We start from the raw sequence: 13,020 nt of genomic DNA, 5'->3' as shown, positions 1-13,020 counted from the left end.
ATGTTTGCTTAAGGAGGTCCCATGTCAGGTAAGACACAGGCTCTAGTTGCATAGCAAAAAATCCTCCAATATCACACCTTTATGCTCCACAGAGGTAACAACTGGGGCATTTTTGCAGGCCACGTATAAAGACTTGCAGAGCCCACGTGGTTCATGGATCCTACTTTGGGGATCTCTGGTTTAAAGACGGCAGAGAGAAGCATAGCTCCTCTCCGGTCAGGGTTTCACACTGGCCCATCTCAGCCTAGCTGCAAGAAGAAGCACTCCTGAGAGGAAATACAGCTGGCAATAACCTGAGGCCTGAGATCTACAAATTCTTGCTCTGCTACAAGCTTCACGTAAGACCTCAGGCAGTCGGTCCATCTTTTAGTCTCTCCTCTGGAAGATGATAATGTCAGCTCTCTATCACCCATCCACATTAATAATGCACATTTGAGTTTCAGAGGTATTTAGACATCCTGGTAACAGAGACCAGACATATAATGGTACTACAATAAGCACTACAGAGAGAGAAGGACTTTTTAGTGGCAGCCACTTTCCTCCTCAAGTTTCTCACTCACTTCCACAACTCCCTGCAGGACATCTGCTTTGTAGAACACCAAAGAGATCAATGACTTGCTCAAGTCCATGTGCTTAGGACAATCCTTGCTGCAAGGGGCGTTCAATCACCTTACCGACAAGATTGATTGGATTTAAATCCAACTGTTTGCTCCGATTCCACTGGGCCATCAGGGGTCAAATCTGACATCCTTTCTTATTGAGTTTGAGTCATTTTAGTGCAGACGTTGTGGAGGTACTTGGGGAATTCCAGGTTGTGACCTGCAATTTGGCTGTTCATTCCCAGGGCCTGCTATCAGCAGACAAAGCTGGCATATCCCCCGGAAGCACTGATGCCTGCAGTTCTAAAGAACCTCTTAAGCCTTTGTTCAACCACCCAGTTTTGCTATTTGTTCCTCTCTCTATTTCCTTTTTCTCTTGGGGGTGGGGAGAAGCTAAGGCAAGGCAATTCTGTCTGTACCTGGATTTCCCCAAGTATTTTGATGCTCTCAGAATCTACTACTGCCCCTAAATATTGGAGTTAGCAATTACATTATGGAACAGGACAAAAATCAACAATCATGCCAGTCTGTCTTAAGGCGTCCATTGCACACCCTACAGCAGATCTTGGATCTCCACATCCTTGCAGAATAATGCATATATTGTCCCTGCTTTTCCTCTCCATAAATAACAGGTCTAGGAAGTGCCGGTCAACTGCTCTAAGCTCATTAGGTTGCTTATGAAACTCTCTTCCCCAGTCACATTCTGGCCCTTTCAACCAAGCCCCCCCGAACCCACAATGTGCCTCACTTGTTTCGTTTTGGATCGAAGTTACTAAATGGCTTTTTGTGAAAACTCCTGCTAGCTTCACGTCACCAGGAGTTACTCATTCCCACCTTCCCAAGCCACCATTTCCATAATTTGTTCCATTTAATGTGTGACATAAGTCACCCTAACTGAATATTCAAGTCCATTTACAAGCCTGGGAGAAGACTACTTCGTAGTTAGGGCATAGGACGGGAAGTCTTGATCTTGGGATCGTCTTCTAAACTACTTTTCATTTCACTGCTGTTCCATTCCTGTGCCCAGCTGCACTGCACTTTTATTTATTTAAATTTTAAAATGGAACAATTATGCTATCAAGTCAACTAACAAGGACGGTTAAGTGCTATTTTTCTTTGCATTAGTCTGTGCTCTGACAAAAAGCCTGAGAAGACGATGGTTAAACAGTACTTGCTGGGCTCTGCGCACTCCATCTCAGTTACCCATTTATCTCATCTTGCATGAAGAAGCCAGAAAGATGACAGATATGTGACCTCACTTGTGCTGAGCAGTTGCAGCAATACTTTACTGAAGCTTAGAATAAATTATCTAGAAAAACCAATCAATAAATCCATAAAATGTCTTCCGTCTACTGAGCCAAAGGACGTTATTTTGATAAAGAGAATTTTTAAGTGAACAAAGTCTATTTATGATATCAGATGATGCAGTTCATTTGTACTCATCCCCTCACTCCTTCCAATATACCATTTCATGCAGAGCACTCCAACTGCAACCCAAGAAGGCGCAGCCTAAGTGCTTACAGGCCACAGAACATACCTCTGAACCAGCGGCAACGGGAGGAAATTGAGGGTAGACGTCATATCCAGCCCACAGTCCAACATGATGGTGGTGGATTTGAACTTGAGCACGTTGCATGGTAAGGTTGGATGTCCCGACAAGCAGTACTGAAAGAAGAACATGAGGATGAGATACTCATCACCTTTACCAACACGGCCGCCTCCCCAAAACTTGACTTTTTTCCTCTTCTTTATATACAGTTTCACGCACGCTAGAATGAAACCCGATTTCCTATGAATTTCTGTCTCAAAACTGTGTGTGCTTGTTGAAATTCCCCTGCATCAGGGTATTAAGAGGCAGATTTCATAGAACATCCCGAGTTGGAAGGGACCCAAAAGGATCATCAAGTTCAGATTTTCTTCAGGCAAGGTTTTCTCATCACAAGGGTAAGAGGATGACATAGCTCCTCTCTCCAATTTAGGACACTTATAGTATCTCTTTCCTCTAACAACCACCTATTTTCACAAAAAAAAAAGGCACTCTAGAAAATTAGTATCTTCAGAATTCAGTCCTCCTGGCAAAACTTGGCTGAAATTGTCTAGCGAATTTGAAAACTCCTTGGGGGTGGAAACGGAGGGAGGGAATTCCTGCAGGAGCACAGGTTTTATTTCTTAAGAAACCAGCCTAAACAAACAACCTAGGTGCAGCCCACAGCTCCTGTGGCTGCTTGGCACAGCTCAGCAGAGGAAGCCGTCAGTGTGTGCGCTGCAGCAGCCCTGGGGCATGCTCTCACCTGCTTTTTGTCTTGCAAAACGCAAACAGGAAACACCAGGGAATGGACCACCGTACCTGAATGGCACAGTTTGTGTACTGAGAAATCCCAAATGCTTTGCAAGCTTAATGAGCCAGCGAGCAGGTTCTGTACAGGGGCACTTCGGCATCATTGAGATGCAGCCGCCTCTTGTATGGAGAGTGGCAAACATTTAACGAGGCGCAGGAGCAGCTGAAGCTCTGCATAAGAAGAGGGGTGAATAAAAATGCTACCTTTAAAAGGTGAGATTAGAAACAAATGTCTGCATAGAGCGCGGCCACCTCAGCGTGAGGGTTTCTCTTCCTCGAGGAGGGATTCGATGGTTCTTCGGGGACTGCAAGAATAGGAGGTTTTTGCATCTCCAACGCGAGTTTTTGCAACTCAAAGTCTGGGCATCTGGTAGCCCGGTAACTCTCAGGCGGTCAAACTTCGCTTTTACGTTCCAATTTTTGTCAATTAAAATGAAAAATATCAACCGGTTGTCCACGCACCGCACTAAAAACTCAGTCATTCTCTCAGTCGTTTATACCTCGCGTTTGCTTTCTGCGCTTCACAAGGTGGCAAGAAGGTAGATTAATCATTTCGTTTTCTGCCTCTGCTCACGGTACGCTAACACGGGACTGCAACTGTTTGAATTAACAACTCCCAAGGAGAATATTCACACGCATTCATCAAAAAGATGTTTTTAAATTATATTTAAACATTAAGACGCTACTAACCCCCAAATATTAAATTAAGACTATCACAGGCTTTTGTTTTAAATTCATACAGCCTTAACTATTACGGAGCAACATTACATTTTTGCCTGCTATTACCAAAGTTTAAGAAAACCTTAAAATAGCAAGCTGGCGAAGAAGTGTGTACACATGAACACCTGCTCAGGTGTCTTATTCGTGAATGTCAAATACGCATGTGAAATTAGGCTCTCACCAGACCAGAACTTTGGCAACTGAAGCTATAAACCCAAGTACGTAGAAAGAAAGAAAAAATAAAATCTAAATTATTTTTGTAGCTTTTAAACTAACAGTAATTCAAAAAGGCGGTGAAATATCACCGCTTTTATCAGCAAAACACTTTCTTCCCTTTTTTAAAGAATCACGAGTAAGATCGTGACCCTGACATCTACAAGCTAACTGGAAAATCTTCCTTTTTTCGTCTTTAAAAGCATCTAAAATAATCTATATCTGTGGCTGTCACACCATGGCAAATGGATTCCTGGGAGTCAATAGACTCTTTCTATCAGATTCACATAAAGCAACTGAAGAAAAAAAAGCAACTCATATATGCTATACAGCTATTTGCACACGTGACACTTCCAGGGCTGTGTCTGTGTTAGAATTTTAGATTAGGAATCCAAGGAATAGCGAATGCCTGCACTGTTACATCTTTACATGCACTATAAGTGTGATATTTTATATTACTCCTACCCAGTTCATAGCTGATACTGGTTAAAACAGATCCAGAGATCCCAGTAAATAATACTCCTGACCAGGCTAAATCGCAAGTCCTTTTTGCTCTTCGATCTATTCTCTTCCATCTTTTTCTCCCTGATGACTAAAGGTCAGCGCAGCTAACATACTAGGTGCCTTATCTCCTAATTAAAAAATAACGATGGAAAAGTCACAAAACATATACAAAAGACTACGAATGTGCCCATCTCGGCTCACAACTTCCTTGGGGGGCTTCGTAAATGGGATGAAAGTTTGGCAAAGGGCTGAAGATGAGGGGCTGAAGCCCTCGCAGCGATAGGTTCTCAGCAGACATCTGGTTCACGCTGAGCGCTCGCCAGCCCAGAGCACTGCTGGTGATCTCATGGATGGCAAGGGGACAGAGAAAAGAGATGACGTCTCACGCCAGCAGCTCCAAAACATTCCACGTTTTGCAAGTTAAAGCCAGCGCTCTGAGTTGTGACTGCAGCCAACAAATACTGCAGCACATTGTTCCAATACTAATATCCCATGCTAGCAACTGCAGTCTGGACCTGCCTAGACCACAGCACATTTGCAGTTGTAGGAGTCCAGCATTTTCACTGGATTTGGAATCAGGCCTGCAGGCTGTTACCTCTGCCTTGTTCGGAATTCAAACCAACCATATGAGAAAAGAGGATGACATAGCACCCAGCTCCTCCCTCCTGAAGCCCTGAGGTTCAGTCATAACTGCAGACAAAAGACGAGATGAAGAATCTGGTCTTATGATCCCCACTCCCCAAACGCGTACGCAGATCTAAAAAATGTTGTAATAGAGCTGGCAGACAGCTCTCATGTCCACCCCACGCCCTTTCCCTCTCTCTATCCCTACACAAGGCTCTAGACACATCAAAGAAGTCCACATTTCCACTACGGGCTTCATTTAAAGGTGTCTGATTGAAAGCTTGCAGTTTTTCCCTAAATTACGTCAGTCTCTACGGTCACATCCAGCAGTGCTTTGTCCCACTGCTAGGGTTCATCCAGGTCAAGCCTGATTACATATGTACGATTACGGGGGATCAACCCTTCAACCACCCGCCTGAGGAACTAATTTTACAGTTACACCACAGACGGGGAGTTACTGGAAGTCTAAAATCAAGCCCAAAATCCAAGATCAGTTCTACAAAGCTTCCTCATGACAAACCTCTCCGTCTCACACCCAAGAGCTGAGATTATGTTTAACAACAGGTGAAATGCATCGAATGTTACGCTCGGATGTCCTGAGAGCTGCTCGGGCTTTCACCTCCTAAGAACTGCACCGCCTTAATTGCAACGAGGAAATCCTTCCTGGAAAATAAATTAGCGGCTGAATCCACGTCTCTGGGAAACTTAAAAGGGCTGAAAAGGGAGAGCAATAACACAGGCTGTGTACTTTCTGAAAATCTTCCCCTTAAAAGACTGGAGGGAAGAATTTTACGAGAAGCACCCCCTTCAGAGGGGGTTCCCCGGGCACGGACCAGCACAGGGACGTAGGAGGAGCAGGATTTGTGCCACGGCCCTGGGGGGATCAACACTGAGGGGAGCCACACGTGTGAGGGGCTGGGGGCGAGCTGCTGCTGCTGCTCCTCCTCCTCATTTTCATCCTCTTCATCCTCCTCCTCCTCCCTCACCCACAGGCAGGGAGCCAGGGCTTGAGACCCCCTCCAGCCCCCCCCCCAACCACTTAACGCCCCCTCCTGTTGTATAACGGCCATATAACGCACCCCAAATCCCAATTCCACCCCCAGCAGCCCAGGGGCGACCCCCATCCCCCCCGCTCACCAGCTTCATGCTTCGCCCGGCTCTATTTACGGGGACAATCCTGCCCCCACCTTCCTGCTCCCCCCCCCGCCTCGCCCCCAGAGCATCATGGGACTTGTAGTCCCGCCGCCTCTCCCCCCCTCCCTCCACCGCCCACGATGAGGTCATGGCCGAGCCCGCCCCTCTTGCCCACCCCCCCTCCCTCCCGAGGCATGCCGGGAGTTGTAGTCCGCACCGCTCTTCGCCCCGCGCTCCATTGGCGTGCCGAGCCGCCGGGGCACGCCGGGAGTTGTAGTCCGCGAGCGGCGGCTCTCCCCGTCACCCTGGGGAGGGGGGAACTACAAGTCCCAGGGTCTCACAGCTGCAGCAGGTGGGAGCTTGGATGTTGATATCAACATGGCGCTTGTCAGACAGACAAAGACAGTCAGCCTGGTGTGATTGAGCCAAAAAAAAAAAAGAGAGAGACGGAGAGGAGGAGGGGGAGGCAGGAGGGGAGCGAGACGGGGGAGGGGGCTTCTCGTCCTGGGGGGGGCTGGGGAAGGGGGCGTCGGCAGCTGAGGGACCCCCCCCCCGCTATTGTTCTCCTCCCCGTGCACCCCCCCCGGTCATCTCCCCTCACGCCGGGGCGGGGGCGGGCGGGGGGGCAGCCCCCCTGCGGCTGCCGTTAAATGGTGAGGTGGTGGAGGAGCCGCCGGCACCCGGAGGTGAGTGGCGGGGAGGGGAGGGGGCGGGCTGAAGGGGAAGGGGGGGTGTGGGGGGGGCGGCGGTATGGGGGACCCCCCCCCCCCCTTTGCTGGTACCGCTCTGCCTGAGGGGGAGCTGCGCTGTGGGGAGAGCGCCTGGCAGCGAGGGGGTGAGGGGGGTCTTGGGGTCTCGGGTGGGGGGGGTCTTGGGGTCTTGGGGGGGGGATCTTGAGGAGATGGGAAGGGGGGTTCTGGGGTTTTGGGGGGGGTCCTGGGGACTTGGGGGGGATCTTGGGGTCGTTGGGGGCGTCCTGAGAGGGTCTTGGGGGGGGGGGGGGTCCTGGGGACTTTAGGGGGGGAGATCGTGAGGAGCTGAGGGGGGGTCTAGGGGTCTTGAGGGGGGATCTTGGGGATTTCGGGGGGGGTCCTGAGGACCTGAGGGGGATCCTGGGGCCGGGGGGGGGGGGGGGTGAGCAGGGGCAGCCCCCCTCAGCCCCCTCTCGGAGTTGCAGCCGCGGTTTGGGGGGGGGGGGGTCCTTGTTTCGCCGAAGCCCCCCCCGGCGGCAGGAAGGTTCCCCCGGCTGGGTAGTGCCCCCCCGGGAAGGGAGGGGACCTCCTTATTTTATTTTTATTCGTATTTTACAACCCCCCCCCCCCCCTTTCCCTTCCCTCCCTCCCTCCCCCGGGCGTGAGGGAGGACGAACTCGCGGCGGCGGAGTCCCCTCAGACTGGGTGGGTGCTGCCTGCCGCTTGCTTTATTATTATTAATTTTTTTTTGGGGGGGGGGGTTGTTTTGGTGCTGTTCACCGCCGAGTTTGGGGCTGGGCTGCTGCCGCCTCCCAGGCTGCGGTGGGGGCCCTCCTGTCCCCCTCCTTTCCTCCTGTCCCCCCCCCCTTTTTCTTTCTGTCCCCCCCCTTTCTCCCTCTCGGGGTGCGTGAGGGGGCTCCGCGGCTCCCGGGGGCTCCTTCCTGGGGCTTTTCCAGGGCTTTTGGGGGTGGAAGAGGGGCCACGGGAGGACCCCCCGATTGGGATCTCGATGTCACCCCGCTGGGGGGGCTCCAGGGGGTCTTGGGGGGACCTGGGCTGGGTCCGAAGGGCTCTGGCTGCTGGGGAGTTGAACTGGGGGGGTTGGGGGAAGGAGGGGGGGACCCCGAGGGAAATCGTTCCCCCAAATGTGTGCGAAGAGCTTGGGTGGGGTGTCACGGCTTGTTTGGTCGGTACTTCTCGGCAGGAGATGGGGGAGAGGAGGTTTGGAGCTTCTCTGCCTCTGCCCGGGGTCTTTTTTTCCCCGAAGAACGGCGCCTTTGCCCCCCAGGACCGGTCGGAGGAAGGGGTAGGGAATGCTGCTGACCCGTTCCCCTCGGTTTTGGGGTTAAAACAACCCAAGACTTGCGTGTTTTTCGGCGCAGAATACGTCTGCGAGACAGGCTGAGCTGAGTTCTTCAACCCCAGTTTTGTCTGATGGTTTTTTTTCAGTTGTTTTAAGAGTGTCTCATGGTATGTTTGCAGAGCACTTCTTCGCGAGCATTTTTTTTTTTCCTTTGCAATAGGTCTGAGAAAAGCCTCGGTCATGCGTGCTGTTTTTTCCTAGTCCCTTCTTGTTAGGGACAAAAACTGTTTTTTTTTCTGGGGGTGGGGAGGGAAGAAGGAAGAGGAAATGAAGATTGTAAGCATGTTTGCCGCTCGTCCGTGGAGTCGGGTATATCTGAATTTGTTCTCGTGCTCGTGTAACGTTGGGAGGACAGATAAGTGGCTTTAAGTACGAAATGCACGTGAACTACAGCTGGAAGGATTTAAACTTTGTAGGGAGGAAAGCATGAAGCTGCTGGCCAGGGCACCCGCTGGAGAAGGCTGCCGGAGCAGATCTGACAGACGCTAGCTACGTGCCCCTGCTCCAAACTAAACGGGGACGGAGGGAAAGGAAACCGGCGGAAAAAAACTGCCATTTGCATGAAGGATAGCGTGTAAAATATAGTGTGCTGGAGAAAGGAGTGGTGCTGTGCAGTCGGTTTGTGGGCTCGCAAAACCTTGAAGTGCCTGCTTGTGTCCCGTGATATGACTAGCTCATTTCTGCAGGGCTCATCAGGTACAGGCTCTGCTTCCTTCCTGGGATGGTGCAGCTGGCATTTGATTTCCTCCATGGATGGGAGAGGAGGAGTCCTGAGCAGTTTTTTTCCCCGAGATGATTGCATTTTCTTTGGCCTTGCTGTACCCTGCCTCATTAGTAGGAACTGCATCTATATTTATTTACCATTATACCGCGTCCCTTGGGATGTCGGGTGTAGTTTGGAGTAGGTATATATGGATTTATCACTCTTAAGATTTTTTTTTTTTCTCCCATCATGCTAGGGCCAAATCCTTCAACAGCAGAGATCAAACTTAATTTATTTCTGTGTTTTGCGTCTCCCTTTTTGCCATTTCTCTTCCAAATTGCTAAGAAAACATTTCTGACATACAGATGGGGGGAGGGAAGTAGGAGAGAAGTGGGAAACGGATAGAATATTATAGTGCAGGGGTGCATTTGTTATCTGCATGCTCTAGGAGCGCCGAGCTCAGTGAAAGAGCAGGGTTTGATGTCTGAAAACTGGGCTTTGGGAACGCTCTTCCCCCTTATGTGATTATTCTGTAGCCCCGTGACAGCCACAACTTTTTCTGTAGGGTTGACAGAATTGTCTGACGAGCCTGGGCATGAGGCTGGGAACAAGGAACTTGTGTTTCACTCTGTTCCTCCTATCGTTCCTTTAGCACCGGTGCAAGCACCCGAACAGGCATCAGCATTTTTACTCCTGTGTCATCCAACTCCGTTCCGAGCAGGTCTAGACGACATTGTGGTATGCAGACCGCCAGCCGTGTTACAGGAGTGCTCCCATAGGTGAAACTGCAGGCTTTTCAAAGAGTGGTAAGGAAATCTTCAAGCAGATCCTGGGTGGATGAGGCCTGCTTATCTCTGTACCTACTCTATCGAGCAGTCAGGAGCAATTCCTTTCTATTTTGTTGACCTTTCTAGAAAACGTGCGTCTTCTCTAGTAGTGCGATCTGGTAATTCTGTAGAATTAGTAACCAGTGTTTGCTGCAGAAAGCTTACTTCTGAGGCTGCTGTTTCTGTGTGGGTCTTAGTGGTCTCTTTCAAAGGGGTGTTAAAAGTTCACGGCTGTCCAGTGTTTGAAAAGTTAAATTATTAGGAAGCATTTACTTTATAGTGATAATCTGTAAGCTCATGCAAGTGTCTGACGTGTTTTCTCCTTGGTATCTGGAGCTGGGAAGATGATGGAGTTCTGTCATTTGCTTTTTGTTTTGAATTTTATTTATAATAAGCATGAATTTCCAGAGTTGTTCCGTCATTAACTTTTGGGACTGCGCTTTGTTGAATGTCAGCGATGCAGTTTGGGTCTTTAGGATATGGTGTTTGGGAGGGGAACTGCAAGAATTGATGAAACTGAGACTCGGGAAGTGAAAAATCCTGTACTGTCTCTTTCATGAAGACATCTCTGAAGACGTTTGGTTGTGTGTGTTAGAGGATAAACAGATCTGCTTGAAATGACAGCACGTTTGAATCTGAAGAAAGCAACTTCTGCTTTACAGCGATTTCTGTGCTGAGCTTTCAGTGGCAGCACGGAATTTCACCTGGCAGCTTTGGGATCTGTGGCAAATATTTTTCATCTTCTGCAGAGTTTAGGTTTTGAAATCAAGCACTTGAAGGGATGCTGTCAACATAAGGTTCCTACCGCAAAAGAGCATGCCTTTGTTTCTCCTCCTGATGACTTCATGCAGCTTTGACACTTCTAAAGTCACTGAAGTCGATTTCACTTCATACTGATTTTAATGGAGCAGGCATTGGATCTGCGTGCAGGCCCTCGTGGGATTGCCCCTTTAATTATACCTATGCTGATAATATTATCTTGTGGATTATCAGTGAAGTGAGACCAATGTCATGATTAGAGTGGGATTTTTAGGAGATAACGAGGAGAAATAGATCTTTTTTGGTGAACTCATATCCCTAAAGCCGTTCTTTATATCTTAGATTACTAACAAACTGTAGGTTAGCATTCAGATATTGCTGTATTGCATAAAGCTCCCTTCTGCAACGTACAGAGATTAGGGCAGCTGGCTAGCCAAGCGTACTGAGAGTCTGTATTTGAACACTCAGCCACGCAAACTGATTGAATGTTAGCTATGAACGCAATTTCCAGCGTGAATGCTAAAGGTAAGTGTTTGGACAAGTGCTTTTAATTTGGGAAACAAAGCAAGCAGGAATAACAGGATATGAAAAGAAAGTGTTATTTTTCATTTTGCAGGTGGCAAACTAAGGTGTAGAGGGATTAACTTGCTCAGGTTCCTACACGGAGTCTGCGGCAGAGCTGGTAATCGCTCTGTGATCAGCAGAGTTTGTCAGGGCTCTAATCGGAGTTTTTCTTCCTCCCCTCGTTAATTGGCTCGCTTCCACGTTTTAAAAATAACATCTAGAGATTATTTTTCTTTCTTCCAGTTTCCAACTTTATAGCCCAAAGTGTTTTTTTTTTCTTTTTCAGTTGAGCCTTGAAAGTGCAGGGTTGGAAAGCTTCCTCTGAGCTGCACCTCCCTGACATATGATACTATCTCGAAGCAGCCTCTGACAAGTGAACCCTCTCATTGAAATCATGTGAGGAATTTTCTTACTCAACACTGAAGATCTTCTGGGGGAAAGGAGGTTGCAAACTATTAACTATGTGGTCTTCATTGCAAGCTGGCACAAAAAATGCTCTTATGTATTGAGGCAGTCATGTGGTCCACAGAAAGGAGCAGAGAGTTGCTGGCCAACTGAAAATTTCATCTTGCAACTCTGAAAAACATCTATTTTTTTTTTTGCGTTGCCCCAGCTGAAAAGAGAGATACGAGCTTGAAATCTGGTCTTTCTTAAAAATGGCATTGTTTGATTTCCTTCCCGCTCGCCTGGGACCATAAAAGCAGGTAGAGAAGCTTCTCTGATAGATAACCTTACAAAAATGTCTATTGTGTTTGGGATGCCTCTGTTCAGTGCCGTTTCGGGCTGACCAAAAAGGTCGTTGTTCATGCAGGCTTCCTGCATAATGTGCTGCTGAACAAAGTGCTCGTTTCACAGTTATGAAACTGCTGCTATCACAATTACTGCATCGTAAAGCCTAACCTAATCAGAAGTGATCGATTTATGGCCGCAACTTGTGTGGTGTGCTGGTGGAGTAGGGCTCTGATGTTTCAGATTGATTCATTACGGCTGAGCCACTGTCCTTCTCCTTTACTACTCGGCGATAAAATAATACTTTGTACCTTCATTTGTAAATCTTTTAGTGCTTTACAGGGCTATCAGTGTTTTAAAAATAGAGAAACTGAGGCACGAGGGCCAAGTGACTCGCTCAAGGTCAGATAGTGAGTAAGTGACAGTTGTACACAGCTACCTCTGTTCCCCACCTATTGCACGCTTACACCTGTGATATATTGACACGTTAACCATACACAGAATTTATTGCCCGGTCTTCTAATGTGCTCAATAAGAATACCTGAGTCAATGAGATGCTTTTTTTTTTTACAGCGAAGGGACGATTTCCCATGTTGCAGTGACTTCTGTGGTTTGACACTTGTCATCCTCACTTATTCTCTCAAGTTTATTGCTTTAGAAAGGGAGAAAAATATCAGACCAGAAGAACCACTGGGATGCATCTTCTCACAAGGCCCCTTTTTCTTGCGTTGCTTTTCTTCTGCTTTAATAGGAGTTTTTCAGTGTCGGACTTCAGATCCATCTCAGGGATGCCCACGCGCCTTTGTTCCAGGTGTGGTTCAGCACCATGCTAACAGAGACACCAAAAGGCTGAACAATTACTGTTTTGATGTGCCCCTTTTTTTTTTTTTTAATTTTACAAATTACAAAACATGCTCTGGGGCTGGTTACTCTACTTGGCCGTGTGCAGATTTCCCTTTCCCAGTTCTTAATCAAAGCTGCATGCCGAGTCTGAAGTTGGGCTGCTCTTCAAACTGGGAACTGCTGTAGGGGAGTGCTTCTGACAGAGCGTATGCTGCTTTATCTTTCCGGTGCAGCCACCCAGAATGGAGGGAAGGGCAGTTAACTCCTTCTCCTACAGAGTTTCTGGATGAGTGTTTGCTTCAGCATTTCACGGTGGTTTTAGTGCAGTTGCTGGCCTGAAATGTGCCAGCAAGCGTAGCCCTTCATCAGGTTTTACGTACACGCATACACCAAAAGACTTCTGTGTGT

General features: G+C 48.3%; 2 protein-coding genes across 23 annotated transcripts in view; one reads left to right on the top strand and one right to left on the bottom strand.

The window, feature by feature from the left end:
- Window positions 1-6,234, bottom strand: part of INTS9 (integrator complex subunit 9) — a 69,109-nt gene extending 62,875 nt beyond the window's left edge. Inside the window, exons 1-2 of one of the 3 annotated variants that reach the window (XM_048079418.2) lie at window positions 6,136-6,234; window positions 2,137-2,264 (exon numbers count right to left, since the gene is read on the bottom strand). In XM_048079418.2, the coding sequence (XP_047935375.1) occupies window positions 2,137-2,264; window positions 6,136-6,144 (137 nt within the window). In that variant the 5' untranslated portion in view covers window positions 6,145-6,234. Of the gene's footprint in view, window positions 1-2,136; window positions 2,265-3,141; window positions 3,288-5,518; window positions 5,643-6,135 lie in introns of those variants that run through there. The other 2 variants (XM_013184536.3, XM_013184535.3) reach the window with 2 other exon arrangements.
- A 231-nt stretch (window positions 6,235-6,465) lies between these two features.
- The window catches only part of HMBOX1 (homeobox containing 1), a 119,524-nt gene continuing 112,969 nt past the window's right edge, over window positions 6,466-13,020 (top strand). For 11 of the 20 annotated variants that reach the window (XM_066995112.1, XM_066995120.1, XM_066995119.1 and 8 more), the window contains exon 1: window positions 6,494-6,818. The gene's annotated coding sequence lies outside the window, so the exon portion shown is untranslated. The other 9 variants (XM_066995107.1, XM_066995106.1, XM_066995108.1 and 6 more) reach the window with 5 other exon arrangements.

Source organism: Anser cygnoides, chromosome 3 (genome assembly GCF_040182565.1).
Source record: "Anser cygnoides isolate HZ-2024a breed goose chromosome 3, Taihu_goose_T2T_genome, whole genome shotgun sequence".
NCBI lineage: Eukaryota > Metazoa > Chordata > Aves > Anseriformes > Anatidae > Anser > Anser cygnoides.
Note: the sequence above shows the minus strand (reverse complement) of the source record. Positions and strands in the feature narration are given on the sequence as shown.